Here is an 18925-nt window from a genome sequence, read left to right as displayed (position 1 = left end):
ACTATTAAACATTGGAATTTTCACCCTTTGGAAGGCTATAGCACGCGAACGGTTGAAGATAGAAGAAAATGGTTTACATCCTCTTATCTTACTGTTTTAAGAACTAGGTAGATTATGATGGTATTTAAAAAAAAAACAAAAAAGTAAAACAATACTCAAAATTTTTTTTTTTAATTTTGAAAATACTATCGTTAGGTAGATCTCAAAAAAGTAAGGTAGACACGTGTAAACCGTTTTACTCTATATTCAACCGTTCGCGTGCTATAAGCCTTCCAAAGGGTGAAAATTCCTATGTTTAATAGTCAATATCTCGAAAACGACAACCTTTAGAGAAAAACTGTCTAGATTAAGCAACAGAATTAAGAAATAGCATCAGAAGGGTGTCGAACTGATTTTATGTATATGCGGCAACGTTGGAATCACGAAAATATTTACTACCTCGCATTCTTAGTTGGCCACGCTGTACTTTCTGCTCTTGACTTTTTGAATTTTTTTATTTTTGTATTAATCAGTCTTTGACCTTAAAACTGCGGTTTAAGACCGCTACTTGTCTACCCATTTTTCGGTAGATACACCTATCAACCTTAGTATGTACATCCACATGACAGGTAATTATCAAGCCGCCTTCCAAAACAAAACAGCATCGCTTTGGATTCCCCTCTGACCAAAAAAAAAATTGGCTGTCAAGCCATTCTATAGAATTTGCAGAAGAGTGCGATAAAAACAACCGTTAAGAAGGGGAGTGAGTCGAGCGAGGTGGGGGAAGTAGGCGGTGCCGCGCAATAACGCCCATTGCCTCCCATTGGTTGGGGGGCCGACTGCGCTGCAAGGTGGGGGAGGCAACGCCTTATTGCACGAATTTAAATACCGAGAAGTCTACCTGGTTATGAAGAATAGGAATTTTATTGTCCCTTTTTGCAGTGGAACAGCGCCTTGGGCGATCCTTTTATGTTGCATTGATATTGGAAGAATGATATTAATTCGTATGTGAATTACAGAACATTTAATATTTAGTTTATTCCTGTTGTAATAGAATTTTAAGAGGGCTTATTTTTAGAACGAAAATAAAAGTACTGATGGTACCTACACAGGAGAAAATATATTTCTCAAATAAGGAACTATTTAAATCTAAATTCTCTTGTAGAGTTATATTGAAAATTTATGTGTACCGATCTAATAGAGATAAAAATGAACACAAACCAAATCTTTTAAATCTCTTAAATGTAGCAACTTCAAATCTGGGGTGTATGTCGCCCTAAATGCAATTTAAGAACCCAAAAGTGAGCAAAGTAGTTTATATAAATCCTAAGATATAAGCGGCTTTCTGCACTCGGGAACGTCACGCGCCTTTACCGTTCTTTAGCTACCTAGTTGTGTACATTAACACTAGTTTATCCTGATTATCCGGAATAATTCCCTTTTACTATTATTTGCTCTTCAACCTTCCGTCTATTTAACTGGTTTTTAAGCTGCTTTGCTCGGATTACGCTCATCTGATATAGCATATTATTATTTACGAAGACCTAGTAGTGCGAATTTTTCGACTTTCTGATTATTATGGTCTTCCTTTTTAGATTATGCCATCCAATTTAACAGCAGATATCTAACACCATTTGTAGTTGATTTGCAGGTGAGAAAAATCAACTACAAATAAGAAACACATATTTATGTAGTTGATTTTTTAATAATAAACATTGACCTGATGATTGATTTGACTTACGCTGCTTTTTTGGAATTATTACACAAAATTTTGTGATATTATTCTATTAGAATTTTTAAGCCGTGTGGTAAGTACACACTATTTACTTCCGAGTTTGTTAGCCCTAGCAATCAGAAGCTATTGGCGTTTCAAGATAAGAGATGCTCCCTCTGGTGATCAGTTTTGAAAACAGTTTCGGGCATTCCAGCTGTCATTTCTCCGTTTGTTTACATTGATTTTGTTTAGGAATTTATCGTTGGTTTCATAAATATGAAGTGACAGTGTCATATTATTTATAATGTTAAGTTAGAAACGGGTTGTCCGCTTTTAGTTCAACAATAGACAGGAACTAGTCCCTCACGTCTTCAAAACAGGTTCTGTAATTTCTTAAAATTAAACAAGTCGTACAAAAAAGTATGTTTGGAACACGTTTTGAAATTCCTGTTTTTTAAAACTCACCTTCTCTGATGATTTGCAGAAATATGTTAGAAACTTGCCAACATGCAAAATCCTTGTTTGCAAGTAACGGGTTCTAATGATCTTTAACAATTTCAAAACCCAGGGTGGTTCAGTAAAAAGCCGATGCTACGTACAAAAGTTTATTGATCCTTTGTAAAACTTTTGCACGTTTTACTGAACCACTTTGTGTTCTTCACCCGGTATACTTGGCATTACCCGCTAATTTCAAAACAAGCAGACAAAGAAATCATACCTTTTATAGGTAATTAAACTGTCCGTGTAATGGTCCTTCTAGGAACTTTTGCTGATAAGCGTCTTCTTGCAAACAACCTTACGATTTTGCTTGGTTCCATCTCCCATTTGCATAGGCACCAATTAAACAAGCCCTCTCAGGCATTTGACCACCCTATTGGTTCCACCCCCAATTTTTGCGAATCTACCTACAGGTCGGGTATGTATGCATCTTTTTCGGACACTATCATTCACAGTCTTCTCGAGATTCCTCTGACATTGTGCTTCGGTACTTCTCTAGTGATTTCGAAGTGCAAAAGTTGTAGTTAGCTTTTGTGTGTTTGTGTATGTTACTTGGCCGTTTGTGCTTAGTTTAATTTACTTTGGTGATTTACATTTCTGTATCTGTAACTTGGGAGGGTGGTGGCACCACAGCACTTGGACCACATTAGGCCCATTGTGCACCTCCACAAGAGAGGAGGTCCATCCAGTCTAGCGACAGCGGCGGTGCCTCTGCTCTTTTCAAGTTTTAATTACCAGTTTTGTGTGATTGGTAACTGGAGTTTTCTCTACTGTTCCTGCAGCATATTTGAGGTAAGTTTACTTGTTTTGTTTGAAAAACTGGTCTGCGTTTCTCAAATATTAATTAATCCAACTAGTCAGAGTGTAAATAAAGTTCTTTTCATAGCAAGAAATTACTGGTAATTGCGCCTCTTATATAGTCGGATTTACGCAGGCCGGTTAATTTACACCACCTGAATAGCATCAAAATGTCGTTTTTTTCACAGCAGTAAGGTCGAAAACGATTGGATGTACAATTACACTGTTTCGATAGTGAATCAATTCGTAATTACATTAACTACCAGTAAACAGGTTAGTCCTGATTGGTCCGGTTCGAGTAGCGTATATAATTCCAATTACGACCCCCAAATCGGTGCATGTATAGCTTTGTTTAAATTATTATCGAACCTGGGGAAACATCATCATCGAGATGATTGTATTATTGCGTTCTGGATTTAGTTATGGCTGGTTTGGGCTCTCATTTCGGGATTATTTCGTGTCATAGCCTGATGATTGATTATGTTGAATTTATATTAGAGTTCAAAGGCAAAATTTTCCAAAAGATGTTTTAAAATGCTTTAGTATTATTTTATTCAAATGTTATCATTTAAAGTAGGCTAAAGAAATGACGAAAAAAGTATTATTTAATCTGTCTTTCTACTGATTGAAATCAAATCAAACTTGGGTAGCAAATATGTGAAAACAGTGAAAAGAGCCTTATTTACGGTTATACCACAGTTTTGAAAATCGTTTTTTTGCTACAACTGTCAGACAGTCAGACTAATTTTATTCTAAAAATTAAAGTTTAAGACTGATATTGTAGCATTTAATGCCAAAATTGTTTACTTTCATCAATGAAGAGTCTGAAACTTAACTTTTACTATAAAAAATAGTTTCAAATTCAATTTTTCAGTCATAAAACACAGTGAAGCGTCTAGAAGTCAATTTAATACTGACAAAGCATGAAATGGCAAATGGAATAACGATAAAACTCGATTTTTCAAGCTGAAAGCAGTTTCAAAGCCCTAAAAATGGCCCAAAGTTTTAAGAAAATGAAAAGCAAAGTAAAAAAAACCTGAAAAGTTGGTCTTCAAGTCAATTTTCATGAATATAATATCAATATCCTGTATTTAAGACTATTTTTCAACTTATCTGACTACAAAGATAGTTTCTAAGCCTCTTAAGTGAGTTTTCACAGTTCCAAAGTAAATTTACTGGTTTCTAAGTCAATTTTCAAAACTAAAGTCTTTCAATTTGTCTGGAAACTGTGAAAACTGGCTACAAAGACATTTTTTAAGCTTCTTAAGTCAATTTTCACCGTTTTCAAGACAATTTTTATGTTGGGTTGGGTTGGTTTTGGGTCTTTAAACGTAATTACTCAATTTTGTCGTAAACAAAATTTCAAAACTCAAAGTTTTGAAAAATATCCAGTGACATAGAATATAAGGTAGAAAAATGAAAATCATCTTTCTGTATTTACACCACTGGACAGTTTCGATTGATGGCAGTATTAATTTCATATGTATTTGTTCTAAATTTGATTAAAATTGCTCCAGCGATCTGACAGTTATGACAAGAAATTGATTTTTTAAACTGTTTTTTGTTTTTAAAAAATTTTCCTTGGGAAGCATTTTTCAGGAAAATGACATAATATGTATGTTAACTTATTTTTTGATGGGCTATAGAATGGTGAATTATTGACATTTAAAAGTGGACCACCCTGTATAAACCTAAAACAAAATAAAAATACTTTGGTTTCCTTCAGTTTTTCAAGCCCTTTTTAATATTTATTCTTCTTTACTTATCCAAATATTTTGTTCTTCTTGCTGTCCTATTTTTAAAATTAACCTTAAACTTTAGTTATGAAAAATTATACATGTCTTTTTCGGAACATTAACCGAGTTTTGAAAAATTATAAAACTTTCTTCTATAAGATCTTTAGTATTTTTAGAACCGCTTTACATAACACTTATTAAAAAGACACAACTTTGCTTAAACTAATTCAAGTCTTAAGAAGATTACCGTCAATGTATGAATCGAAACAATTATTTCGCATTTCTCTTTGACAGTTACACATCTTATTCCAACTGAGTGAAAGGCGCAATTTATCAACCAAACATTTAAATTGATTACCGTTTGCATTAATTAGTTATTAATTGAGCCTGTCTGTGTAAGCTAGTGATGTTCGGTCGCCAAGATGGGTAAACAAACAATTCGCATTTACCAAATCCCTTAGTTAAAACTCAATTTTCGAGGTGTCCACAAATTAATTTTTTCACTTCAGTACCTTTCTCGGTACGAACCGGCAAATGAGGAGATTAGTTTGTGGTACGTCCGAAAATTGTTATTCTTCGGTATTTCTATTTACCGGCGGCTTCTTTTGTGGGATTTGGGTCCCAAGTTACCTTTTTTCGAGCTGTTTTGACTATCGTAATTAGTTTTCTACTAGGTACTCTATTGATTTTTTTCTTTCAGAGACCAACTCCAAAATTTTACCCCAAGAAGAAGACGTTAGCGACAGGGTCGCTGCTTATTTGTCGTCTTTTTACCACTACCGACAACAACTACCTCAATTCGGCAATATGGCCACAGGAGGCTGGCCGCCGAATTTCCCCCACAGAAATATGATTCCTTTTGGTTGTTATCCTCCAGGTAAGATTTCCACTAGTTTGAAATTTTAAAAATGTTTTGATATTAATATTATCAAAAAAAGTAACAACCAAACCTCAACAGTATTTGTATTAAAATTTGTATCAAATTTATAATTCTTGGTAGAGTTTTTGGCGTTGAACGTTTTGGTTGATTAAGCGTGACGTCGTCAGACAAGACCCTTTAGCTGGCAATGAATAATTTAATTCAGACGTATCAAATTTCCACCCTCAAACACACACACGCACACGCACGAGCCCTCTAGGGAAGAAGAAGCTAATATTTACAAATCTATTAGCTCTCTGCTTGTATTCAGGCAGCAGGAAAGTAACGTCACACTATAAGATAGAGAAATGGGGGACTGTAAAACAGTGGCGCGGTGCCCTTTAAGCCTGTTCCAGGTTCTTTAAAATCCACGGTAGTTTAATGACGCCCCTGTCTGTGCATCCCCTCATCTGGAAACCGTATCCCCGACCGAAAAACAACCGGAGGGAATTTTGACACCCGGAACGGTGGCCGTTGCGTCAATTTATAGCGTTTCCGTGTACGGACACTTCAGGTTGTTGATTTTACGCGATTTCTCTCCCACTGTGAAGTGTGAATTCGCCTGCGGGAGACTGATACGTTTTTATTAGGGCCACGTGCCAGTTTGCCAAGGACGCTCCAGTGTAAAACTTTTTTATTTGCTTCATTAACTTTCAAGCCAAAGATAATATTGCTGTAAACTTCAACGAGTAGTACTTTTTCTACGTACAAAATTATTCAAATTTACCCACAGTGAAAACTAAAAACTGCCATATTCGAAATATATTTGTTCTTTTCTTTTTGTTGTGAGATTTAAAAGATGAAATTAATGGGCGACACGACAGGTGATTAAAAAAGAATCTCTAATTTAAAAAGGTCGGTCTATATATTAGAATTTTCTGACTGGAATTTGTTGATTTGCATTTGGATGCTGTGTCCGGTAGCCGACGAGGTGTAAAAATAACACCCGAGTCAACAAATCATCGTCGAGCCCGAGAAAGAACCGTTTTTTCTGGGTTCCACTGTGGACAAGTCCTTTTACGGACTCGCTCCGTTTTTATTTACGTTTTGTTGTGGGCCTCGCTTATAGACTGTAACACAGTGGCGCGCAATGCTCTCAGAATTTTCTTTGCCTGTTCGGGTTCCTTAGATGGGACGCCGTTGGAACCGCGAGAAGGCAACGAAGGAGGTAAAAAGCACCGAGCCGAAGAAGAACCCTGAAATTTACGATCGGTATAAAATTTCAATACCGGTAGCCCCAGCGAATCAAAGTTGAATTGTTCAAGTCTACAATTTTAGGTCTTTATGTGCGTGTTCGAGAGGATTACGTCTGGGCTTGTTAACCGGCTGCAATCCCTTTCTCTCCCGACGTTTATCGGGGATTATTTTTAACGTGCACTTTCTGGATCTACCCCGTCGATTTTCCCTCTTTTCTTTTAGAGCACTAGCACTTTGTTTTGATTCAAACCAGTGGCGTGAGCACAAACAACACATTGTATGTACAGGGTGCAGCATTTTCGATGGTTTTACGGGGTACAGAGAAAACGGTAACAGATAGAAAAAAAGTAGCATACGTGTTCTGATCTCTTTTTCTGAGCTGAGATGACTGGCGAAAAGTGGGCTGCGCAAACTTCTTTTGTTTCAAAGATACGGGGGGCTTTTAAAAATTGGTCATTTTGGAACCTCCTCTGTATTTTGTATTTGCTATTAAAATTATCAAAAAAGGAAAAACGGGTTTCCGGTAGAAGTTTTGACGTAAAATCCAATGGCGTAGTCAGTTTTTTTCTATTACGTTCAGTTTCTGACATATGACAGTAAGTTATATTTTTTTAAATGGAACACCCTATATATTTTTAGTTCATTTAATTCTGTTGATTTTTACTTTTTCAACGGTGTATTAAAACATATAAGTTTGTAAACGTTAATCTTGGTAATTAGAAAAAAAGCGTTTCCTTAACAAAAAAGTGCTAAATAATATGTATAAAAATACCCACAGTCGAAACAAAATTTGGCTATGTGCATATTAACATGTTACATGTCGTTTATAACCAGTTTATTCAACTTCCACCTTAAAAATAGTAGAAAATAGAAATAGCCACTTTTCTTATTAAAGTGACGGTAGAACTGTTTGTAACTTAGATTTTTAATAAGATTTATTAAAAATATTTAATTTTCTGATGTGTTAGTTTATATGATTTCCGATTTTGTTTGGTATTTTAAATATTGGCCTTTTTTTAGCTTAGCAAAGGTCTTTTTTTAAAATAACAGGATTAACCTCTACAAACTTATATGTTGTAATACACCGTTGAAAAGGTAAACTGAAATACAGAAGAGGTTCAAAAATTACCAATTTTCGAAAACCCCCCGTATCTTTGAAACAAAAGAAGTTTGCGCCGCCCACTTTTCGCCAGTCATCTCAGCTCAGAAAAAGAGATCAGAATACGTTTGCTATTTTTTTTCTATCTATTACCGTTTTTTCTGTACCCCGTAAAACCATCGAAAATGCAGCACCCGGTACAATAAAGTTCGAGTTAAACATCAGAGTATAGTATAATATCCAGAATAGCACCACTTTGTACTGTACTCTGAATGGCTGAACCATCATTTAGTAACAAAACAAAAGCGAGGTGCTTTAAGAAGTATTCTAAATATGCATTACACTTTATCAGTTTCAAAGTTTCTTCTAAGGTTAGTGTTTTTGAAGTTATTTTCGAACTTCCTAAAACATCCATATCGTTAATGTGGTGGCTGTAACGATTCTCAATACTTTATATCACTTATTTCTCTTATATTACATTCGCTTCTCCCATAAAGTGACAAAATTTAGGATTTTTTAGATTGAAAGACCAATTGCAGAGGTTATGGTTTGTGAGGAATATATATTTTCGAAATCTTTTAACCTTCTTTCGAGAATTCTCTGTTGTGTTTTTACAGAAAAGTAATTTGGCATAAAGAATACTAAATGATGAGGTTATTTCAATGTTGTTTACTGTCCGCGGTCTTAAAAAAAGCAACAAGAGCGGTCCCTTCTTTGAAATCGTGGACATAAAAATCTACTTTGGGTGTGTTCCGTGAAACCGGGGCCCTCTTCGTCTTAAATCCGGATTAGGAGCTTCGACCAGAGACCTCACAAACTTCTCCGGCACAATGGCAGCCGCGGCTTCGGACAATAATAACAATTTTATTATTTATCAATCGAACAGGCCTCCATTCAATTTAAATCTATGTATGATATGTTGGCTAAAAAAATCGATTATCTAGTGACTTTCCCCCGCTCGATGCGATCGCATTGTCACCGAAAAATTTCGATGGGAACCGTCAGCTGGCCAATGAACGCGAGTTCCATGGGGTGTCAAATTCAATCAGCGCCGTTTTATTGGACTACTTTAACCGTAAATTTTAACAGCTTCGGTGTTTCCGAGGGTTGGCTACATTTCGTAATGTAAACTATTACAAAAGAGGGGGCAGAGATTCGCGCCTTTCTATTCTATTTCAAAGAGGGTGCATTTTAATGTCTATTATACACAACAACAACAAAATCAAACAAACGGTTTTTTTCCTGTTTAGAAACTACTGTCATAAGTATCGTTTGCACCAGGAAACCTTACTGGCTCGGGTATCGTATCGACTCACGACTGTTGACACTTCTGGGGGTTGATGACAAACATAATATAGGTCGCGAAAAATCACCCCCCTTTTTGTAAAGGGGAAATGGGGGTAAAATCCAAAGAAAGTGGCCGGCAAAGAAGTTGCCATGGTGACGGACCGTATACCTATGAGAAACATCCCCCGTTGCTATGGGAACACGACCGCCCAACCACCCCGGTAATCGGCTCAGGCCATCTCCGAGAAACTCCGGCATACTAACACGGTGGCTTCCGTGTCGTAGTCTCGCACAATTTCGAGTTTTCGTTTGTAAATTGGGGGGAAAAAGGAAAAATGGATCATTATTTTCCGTGCTCCCCCACTGAAAGGGTTGATGCGGCTTTAAAAGGCAGCGACGGCCCAAACGCAACACAACATATTTGATTAAAAAAAAATAGAGCTGCCTCAAAAGTTAAACATTTTAATTTAACCGAAAAACTAAAGATATTATAAACATATTCTGCACCATTTACTAACTCTAACGTAATAATTAGTTTATTATTTTCCAGCTGTGCCAGCTAGAAAACAACGGCGGGAGCGCACCACCTACAACAAGGACCAGCTGCATGCTTTGGAGACGCTGTTCTCAAAAACTAGATACCCGGACGTCTTCGCCAGAGAGGAAGTGGCGTTAAGGATTGGCGTGGGCGAATCCAGAGTTCAGGTACGTTTTCGTTTTGAAGTACTCATATCGATTTGTCCATCACCTGGACAAGAGGTTCTTGTGTATTGTGATCGGTCGGTGGCACAAATTCGCAAACTAAAAACGCATATGTTACGGTCCCCGGCATTATTGCGGCGTGTCGATGACAATACCGAATAATACGAGGGGCGGTGTATTTGCTCTCCCATCGGTAATGATTCAATTTAGTGCCTGGTTAGTCTTTTGAAAGAGGCGCAGCTGCTGTTTGTCAGTGACGCAATCGGTCCCCGGGACTTTGAAATGTCATCCCGTGTTTGTTTGTTCCTGTTTGTCGGTCTGGATCGTTGGCATTATTACCTCATACGTCCTGAATCTGTCATCGAGAGGACTATAGCACTTTAGCAATCTTGCAACTAAGTTAAGCTGGGTTTATACAGCGCACAATGCATAACTTAATGCATAACATTGCACAAGAAATCACAAGTGTTTCTTTTTGGTGTTTATACAGTCGCACAACATATAATTTTTAACCAATGAAAAGAGTTTATGACAACACGTGATAAATGTCATTGCAATGTGAAATGTTATTTTTCTGTCACTTGCCATTTGTCAATCATGTCAAGCACAGATAAGGAAGCTAAGGCAAAAAAGGTGTGCTTGCTGTTGTAAAGTTGGAAAAAAACATTTTTAATAACAACAATATATTAGAATTCCCCATATTTAGAAAGCCAACACAAACCGACCATGCCATCCCTGATGATTCCAACCACCACTCGCAACACAAGATGGAACAACCTTCTGATAAATAACTGAAAAACAGAACTGGCAATACTACACATTTTTATTTGGAATTGAGAATACACTTACTGCAGAGTGAGGGCAAGACGTTGTTTTGGGCTAATTGGATTTTTTGTCTTGCCTTTCTGCAGAAATGGCCCCACAAGAGCTAATAACTTATGGAACAGTTCTGGAGTCATACGCGTATATTTGAAAAACTGCTCTGTATCATGTTTTTCTGCAAACCGAACTATTTTTAGATAAACACTATGCTCATGGCGTTTTCTATTCATAGGTCGCGTTTTAAACCTCCGTATTCTCTTCTTTTCTTGACATCTAAGCTTAATGCTGTAGCTGCAGCACCCATCAAGAGTAGAAGCCCCAATTGTTGCCAAGGTTTCATTTGCAATTGTTTAATAAATTCTTGATGTAAAGAGAAACTAATTAGCTCTAGATAATTTTTACCACTAAACTCTGTTTTTTCCGTAGACACTTCAACTGTTTTTATTGCACTAAATGACCAAAAAATCACAAATACAAAATCAACAACAAATCACAATTCTTAAACAATTCATAAGCAAAACAATAATGCCTGCTTTATACCTCCCATTTAAGAATTAAATTAAATTTAAATTTCCACTAAAATTAATATTTAAACTAAGAAATCTTGTTTAGGTTTATACTACGAATTAATAATTAGAAAAATAAATGACTGTTTTGACTTACTGGACGTTCGACGTTGATGTTTGACGTTGACGTTTCTATTGTCATCGTCATTACGCGTGTTTTGTGGATAAAGAACTTTTTTTTTTAAATAATTTAAAAAGTTTGTTCTTAAACCACTTTTTCGGTAAAAAATCCAATTATGGAAATAGACGATTCAAGTCTAATAGACTACGTATCGCAATAGAATACAGCAATTTACATCATGAGTGATGACAAGTATGACAGTGATAGTTCCGAAAGTCAACGAATTTAAACGAATTAAGCCGAACTTTAATAAAGTTGGTTTAACTTTAATTTAAAATTAATTTTAGTTTAGTGTAAATTGAAAGTATAAATGGGCTCGCTTGTAAGTTCACTTTCAGCTTTGAAAAATTAATTTTAGTTTAAATGAAAGTTTAGTTTAATTGTTAATTGAGAGGTATAAAGCAGGCATTACACAATACAATGACGGACGGCGGATGTCAAAATATGACATTACAAAATTTTGCGCACGCGTACAGCTGTTTTCGCATAAGAATTGCATAGAAAGTTAAAAATTATGAACTTTCTATGCGGTATTGTGCAAGTGTTGTGCGCTGTATAAACGACAGTAGGCATTACTGTAAAGCCAACTTTCTATGTCATGCATTAAGTTATGCATTGTGCGCTGTATAAACCCAGCTTTACACTTATTCTAATAAAATTCCGTGTTTCAATGTTTCAAATATCTAAAAATGAGAAGAAGACATGTAAAGTATGAGATTTTCAATGACAACACTTATTAGTAAAATATAACATAGTATAGGTTTACTGTTCCAAAGTTTTTCAATCTCATTTCAACAAAGTTTTAACAAAATTTTGTTTCATTTGAACTGAACCTTGCGTATTTCAAGGGATATTTAGTTGTTTATATGAGAACTCTACTTAACTCTCTCTCTTAATAACCGATATGAAAACTAACAAAATTTTGTTTTATAGAAGTTTATTTTGAGAAGCATAGTATTAATATAGATGTCAATATTTACTAGAAGGATAATGCTCGTAATCAACCCCGAAAATAAACAGAACAGGTTGCTTAAGCGTCGTCTTAAAAAGTCAAAGAGAAAACTCTAAGCCGAGATTACCTCCATAATACCGTACGTCTGACGGACAGTTGTTCGTACAACAACCATACCCCCCCAAATACATGTGTGTGTATCATCGCAGCCGCATTTACCCGCCCTTTTGGTAATAGTTATTTTATGTAGGGCCAAGGCGGGGTGAACGTCAGCGGAACAACCCCTCTGCTAATCCTCAGCGCTAATGGAAAACAACCCTAGTAGGTCCGTTCCGACCCATTGTGTTATTGTATTGAATAAAATATATACAGTTATCCGAGATTGAATGGAGCCAACCGCCCTTGTTATAGTCGCTCGAAGATTCGCTCTCTCCTCTTTCTATGTCGTCCCTCTGCACGTAAACGCAGTCGGTTTTTTCAAGGGAAGGGATTAACTTCTTTTTGCCCGAATTTCATTTCATTGTCGGCTCATGGGATGATTGGAATTGAATTGATCCACGATGCAGTTGCACGGAACAATTTCGACCAGTCTTTGTTTGCAACTAACAGCTTTGAAATCTTTTTTTTTATATGTTCCATCCTACGCTAAATAATGCACAAACATATACAGGACGTTGTTGTGTATCGACTGGAATTAAAACTCAACATTGCTTTTTAATGTGCATAATTTCAATCTGAACTAAATCAACTCTCTTTTTCTTGCAGGTGTGGTTTAAGAACCGAAGGGCGAAGGTAAAATCTCAGCAAGTTCATGCAGAATGCAGAAATAGAATACAGGCTGCTAAAAAAAAGTCGACAAAAAAACCTAACAGCAAGTCGAAATCTGAAACCTCTGCTACCTCACCTAGTCAAGACGATGCCACCCCGTCTACTTCTAGACAGGAACCTGCCATCCCATCTACTTCTAACCAAATATCTCCTCAGCCTTTGTTGACGCCATCAAGCAGCGGTTCAACCTCCGAGCCTCATCTCCACTCAATAGAAGAGATGACGCAACGATTCTCCACCATAGATACGCCGAACAGGGTGGCTTATCCGAGAACTTCGCCGTATGGCGGGACATCGCAGCACTCTCCTATGTCTGCTGCCTATCCAGGAAATTCACCTTATGCCACCAATTCTCATGGCTCGCCTCAGAGTCAAATGTCGCAAATATCCCCGCAAAGTTCCGGATCAGATTTGGCTCCAGTTTTTCCTTCTATGGAAGGTGTACCTGGTCCTTCTTCCAGTAATCACTACGGAGGAGTTGGTCCGTCAGCTTCATCAAACGGCTTTAATCCCGCTCAAGATATGGCTCAATACAATAGCTGGTATACCAATGCTTACCATTACCATGGAGGGAATCACACCAATGCGTATCCGAATGGCTACCATCCTCAAGCAGGTATAACACAATATGCCCATCAAAATTACGCGGGATACTATGCTAACAACGGAGCAAACATGGCAGCAGGGATGTACCATCATCCATCAGCGATGAATTACAATGGGTACCATACTGGCAATAGTATGGACCATCACATGCCCCAATAGTCCAGCGAATCTCCATGACCCTTTGATCCTGGCTGAATATGATATAAGGGTGGTGATTAAACTACATTCTGGGGTCGTATTTTTTAATACAGTTATCAAGAGAAAAGTATGCAGAACTCTTCTGAGAATCCCATTCCCTGTTTTCAGGAGTTAGTACCCTGATTTACAATGCACCATCCAAAAACTAGTATTTTTTTATTTATCTTGAACCTCAGCAACAATTACTCGATAGTTTATTTTGCTTATTTAGTATATCACTTATCACCAGATTAAGGTCCAAGATGAATTACATTTTCAAGCACGCCAATAGTCCCCCGATACTGGCGTTCGTCCAACAAAACTGAACACCACACTGAACATCTCCAACAAATTTGTCTGAATGACTGAAACTAAGGCCGGGATTATCCAGATTCCTAGTCATAGTATCTATCATAAACTTAGTTTTAGTAAGTAAGTAGTAAACAAGTAAACTACTATTATGGGCAAAAATTAAATTTATGTTTACAACTATAACTAAAAAGCTGAATAATCCCGGTCTAACAAGCTTCAACAGACATATGAGGAAATTAATGTCATTTTCCGAGACTTAATATGTATATAGATAGTTTATTTTAGTAATGATGTTTTTTATTGATTGCGAAATAATCTATGTTTGCTATATAAATCATACTTAATAAAAATACAGGGTGTTCTTTTTAAATTATCACCTTTGATCCCTTCTTCTTTACCGAATCATTTTTGTAGTATGATTCATATAGTAAACTGTTGCAATCAGTAAAAAAACACTCTAAACACACAAAATTTATTTAAATATTAATTTTAATTTATTTTTGTGAAATAAAACGATTCTTGTACCTTTATTATTGGAGAAGGTATTTTTTTAAAGACTGTTAACGTCTATAAAACACTTCTACCAGTCTTTAAACATTTTCTTTCGTATAAATAAGCATCGTTGTGTATTATTATTGTATAATACGTTGTTGTCCTTTCACTTCGGGACACTCTATCTATATTTTTGTTTATATTTTCCTATCCCTTAGTTTAATGTTTTATATGTAATTTATCTAACATTATTTATGTATGTATTATATATTTATATGTAAATTTATGTTTACATAATAAGGAAAGACTTTTAAATTATTATTTAATATTTTGAGTGTTTTTTTTATAATTAGTACAATAAGTTGAATAGGGTATACAGGGTGTAACAACGAATTTGTGAGCGAGAATTTGTACAATACCACAAATTTGCTGTTGTAGTAGAAATTTTAAGTAGCCTAAACACGTGATCATTTTGCTGCTCATAGCACAGCTAAACTCATGGCATTAGTTACTGGCAACACCGTTGCCAAATATTGACCATATTAATAAATACGTAAGATAAAACCTAATTACCTTACTTTTTTCAAAGACGTTTCAGTTACTACCTTAAAAATTTCTACTAAACACTCAATTGATATGTGCAATTTCATTTACAATTTTTTTCAAATTTTCTTCAATGTTTGTCGGTTGTCCTTTTTTATTTACTTGTATTAGTTTTTAAAAACAAATTATGTATTTTACCTAAATTAGTTTTTATTTACCAAATTGAAACCTAGTGATATTATAATGTATATAGATATGTACAGATCTCTATTTAGGGTTTAATTATTACTTTAAGTAAATTAATAAATTTTTTATAGAATTAAAATACGATTTTACTTTGCTGAACAAATCATCCCTGTACACTGTACCTACATAGTTTAAATGGTGTGAAAACAATGCATACGAAAGTAAAAAACTCCCAATGCAAATACGTATGTATAAATAAAACAAATAATATTTATTTAGATTAATAAATATAGCAAACCCGATCCAACCGAAATACCTCGTATATTATATTTTTAATTCATTTACAACATGCATATATCATTTTTAGTTCCGAATGGATTTGCGGCTTGGAATATTAATAACTATTTATTTCCTTCTAAAAGGCTAACAAAATATCAATTTGGTTTAATTTTGATATTGTTTACCCAACAGACTTTAACGGCTATTTGCTATTACGATTTTCCACCGGTTAACAAACGCGTTACCTCAAAAAAACCTTTTTTGAGGTCGTTCCTGATTAAAACTGCCAATCATGAAATGTAAACTGAACACGTGACTCGCTAATGAAGAGGTCACGTGCCGTGTAATCTTCGTGATCTATTGGCCCAGTTCGAGGTCACGTGGCAGACAATCGAAAGTGTAACCTTACAAGTGCGTGCGAACTGGTGGCTGAGAGGGTGGAAGTTCTTTCTAATGGGAACCTAATTTATTAGCCTCTCCAATTTGAAAGGGATGTTCGGTTGATTTGTCGATTAAACTTGCATTGACACGGAATAAAAGAGAGAAAAAAAGAGCTCAGTCATCTCTTGTGTTCTTCGACAATAACGTCGATAACCGTGTAGATAATGGATCTGAAGAACTTGGCTTTATTGCGTTATTGTGGGGCACCAAACTTTGTTTGTGTATATATACATATAATCTGGCCCCTTGGGTACACCCCTGTCAGATTGACACCTCGGGCATTCCATCCAGTCATCGTCGGTTGCATTTTTCATAACTTGTGTCATAACAAATTTTGGCTTTATTCATTCAGATGGATGGAGAGGTCCGATCGTCTTAGTTGATAACAATTTTAATCTGGTTTTCATTCAACTTGAACGACCGCGTTCTTGACTTTAGTTTCAACAAGTTTTATTTGATTATATTGCTCAAAAAATTAGAAAATCTTATTTACAAATCAGAGCACAGAATTACTAGATGTTGTTCTAGCATACACAAATGACACTTTTAAGCCTATATCTACGTCCGTTGGGACTACATTGGACGTTGAATTGGGTTCGTTTGTGGTCAATCTCTGCCTAGTTGTTTTCTTACCTCTCAAAACTGAAAAATTGACTCCGGTGTTATAAAGGTAACAGGATAAATGTTGTTAGCCCAACTAGAACGTTTATAGTAGTTTTCCTATTCAGTGTGCAAAGTTATGTTTTCCCACACGCGAAAGCAGTTAGACAAACGACGCGAAGCGGAGTTCGGATAAACTTCAAGTGCGGGAAAACTACTTTGCACACGTGTTAGGAACAATATTTTTTGTACGAATGAAATATCTATACATTTTGTTTTTAATTTTTATTGATATTAAAAACAACAACTTATAACTATTTATTGTTATTAACAACATTAATGTTAAATGTACAGTTGGTCGCGTTTTTTAAATTGATCGCAGATTGAGCAACTGAAGGTAAAATACTGGTACTTGGAACTGCTTCACTTTCTTTAGGATTGAAGGTCAGAATTTTGTTACTTAATCCTTTTTTATAACTTGGATTCATCAATGTATTCTTCAGCTACCGTAGTCGATTTCCAACCCCCCAAGCGTTTTATGTCAGTGATTCCTTCTCCAGAATCGGCCAGGAACGTTGCCGATGATCGACGATAACTGTGCCCTGTGTAGAGTTCTGGATTTGGCAACTTCAAAAAAATAGCTATTTCAGAAGGCATTTTTCCAAAACTGTTTACTCCAACACTTTGCGAAAAACATTTACCCTTTCTGTAAACTAGGAAAAAACGATTGTTTGACTTTTTTGGACGTAGGCCGGTGTATCTTCTGTACAGTTGCAGGTAGGTTCCGTTATGAACTTCTTCTGATATTATAAAGTTTCTTGCTGTATGATTTTTGGAATCCCTAATTTTAACAATTATGAGGTTTCCTTTGTCTTCAATATCTGTAGTGGTTAAATTGGCTAGCTCTTCCCTTCGACATGCACCAGCAAGTCCGAATATAGTGGCAACTTTAATTAACAGGTAAATTTCATCTGGTGCGGAGTTCATAAAACTGAATATTTCTTCTTTTGTAAAAATTTTCGCCTTTTTAGGTTTAAAACCAACATTCTGCTTTTTCAGAAATGCAGTGAGCTTATAAAATTCACCGATATCGATGTCTCTTTTTATTTTTATTACATTTTTGAGCATTGAATACTTTGACCACATTGTGTTAGGTTTGAATTCTTTGCTTAAAGTAACAAAATACGCTAAAAGTACCTCTTCCTTTAAGGTTTTTATCCCCTTTTGTTCGCACCATTGGGTAAACAACTCGTACTGTTTCTCGTATTTTTCTCGCGATTTGAGAGGCAGCAATTGCAAACTAGCCATGTTGGCGGCTTTTAGAACATCTTCCGGAAGTTCATCTTCAGTGATATCTATTATTAAAATAGTTTTTTTAACTTAAATAAGTAAGAATAAACACTGTTGTAGACTTTAAATTGCATATAAATGCGTTGTTTGACAATGAGCTTTGGTTTCTAAGGAAACAAGCCTCATTTTCAAAGACAGAGACAAGGTGGTTTATTTACCTAAACTGTACGGTAGAATAATGTGAAAAAAGTCGTGTTTTTTATATGAAACCCCTGAATATTATTACATTTTTGAATTCTACGCAAAATTCTAAGCAGATTTTATGTATAATAGTCTATATAAAACCACTGTTGCAAGGTATAATCAGCATTTTAAAATTTTTCCCGCATAGTGTGCGGGAAAGTGCCACTTTGCACACACTTTTACGTATGCAAAGTAGCTTATTTGCAAACATTCGTAGAAAAAATGAGTTAATTTTAATTGACATTGAAAATCTTAGTTCAGGAAATTAAGAAAATGAAAAAAAAATACATTGGTTAGAATTCTTGTACACACTTTTATAAACTTTAAGCTTTTTGAGCTGATGATATACACTTAATATGAATCAAACCAAAATGCAGTTTTTAAGAAATAATGTAATTTAAATCAGCTGGCTAAAAGCTTTATTGATTGTCGTTCATTCAAGTTTAATTATGATTGAATAAAACCCAGTTTTTGATAAAGATTTTTTAATTGAAGTTGAAGCTTTTAACGCAAACACGCTACCGATGTCCTAATGTTA

At 35.6% G+C, this 18925-nt stretch overlaps 1 protein-coding gene and 1 long non-coding RNA gene across 4 annotated transcripts in view; both read left to right on the top strand.

The window, feature by feature from the left end:
* The window catches only part of LOC145726611 (uncharacterized), a 44777-nt gene extending 29104 nt beyond the window's left edge, over positions 1-15673 (top strand). Inside the window, exons 1-4 of one of the 3 annotated variants that reach the window (XM_081975774.1) lie at positions 2408-2983; positions 5426-5602; positions 9763-9932; positions 13156-15673. In XM_081975774.1, coding sequence (XP_081831900.1) covers positions 5533-5602; positions 9763-9932; positions 13156-13983 — 1068 coding nt within the window. In that variant the 5' untranslated portion in view covers positions 2408-2983; positions 5426-5532 and the 3' untranslated portion in view covers positions 13984-15673. Of the gene's footprint in view, positions 1-2407; positions 2984-5425; positions 5603-9762; positions 9933-13155 lie in introns of those variants that run through there. The other 2 variants (XM_081975775.1, XM_081975773.1) reach the window with 2 other exon arrangements.
* Positions 15674-17035: 1362 nt separating this feature from the next.
* LOC145726514 (uncharacterized) lies at positions 17036-18206 on the top strand. Its single transcript, XR_014177614.1, has 2 exons — positions 17036-17298; positions 17358-18206. It is a non-coding gene; the product is annotated as an uncharacterized LOC145726514 (long non-coding RNA).
* The last annotated feature ends 719 nt before the right edge of the window (positions 18207-18925 follow it).

Source organism: Ips typographus, linkage group LG3, assembly GCF_016097725.1.
Source record: "Ips typographus isolate SLU linkage group LG3, UJ_Ityp_2.0, whole genome shotgun sequence".
Taxonomy (NCBI): Eukaryota; Metazoa; Arthropoda; class Insecta; order Coleoptera; family Curculionidae; genus Ips; species Ips typographus.
This window is presented reverse-complemented; position numbering and strand designations above follow the sequence as displayed.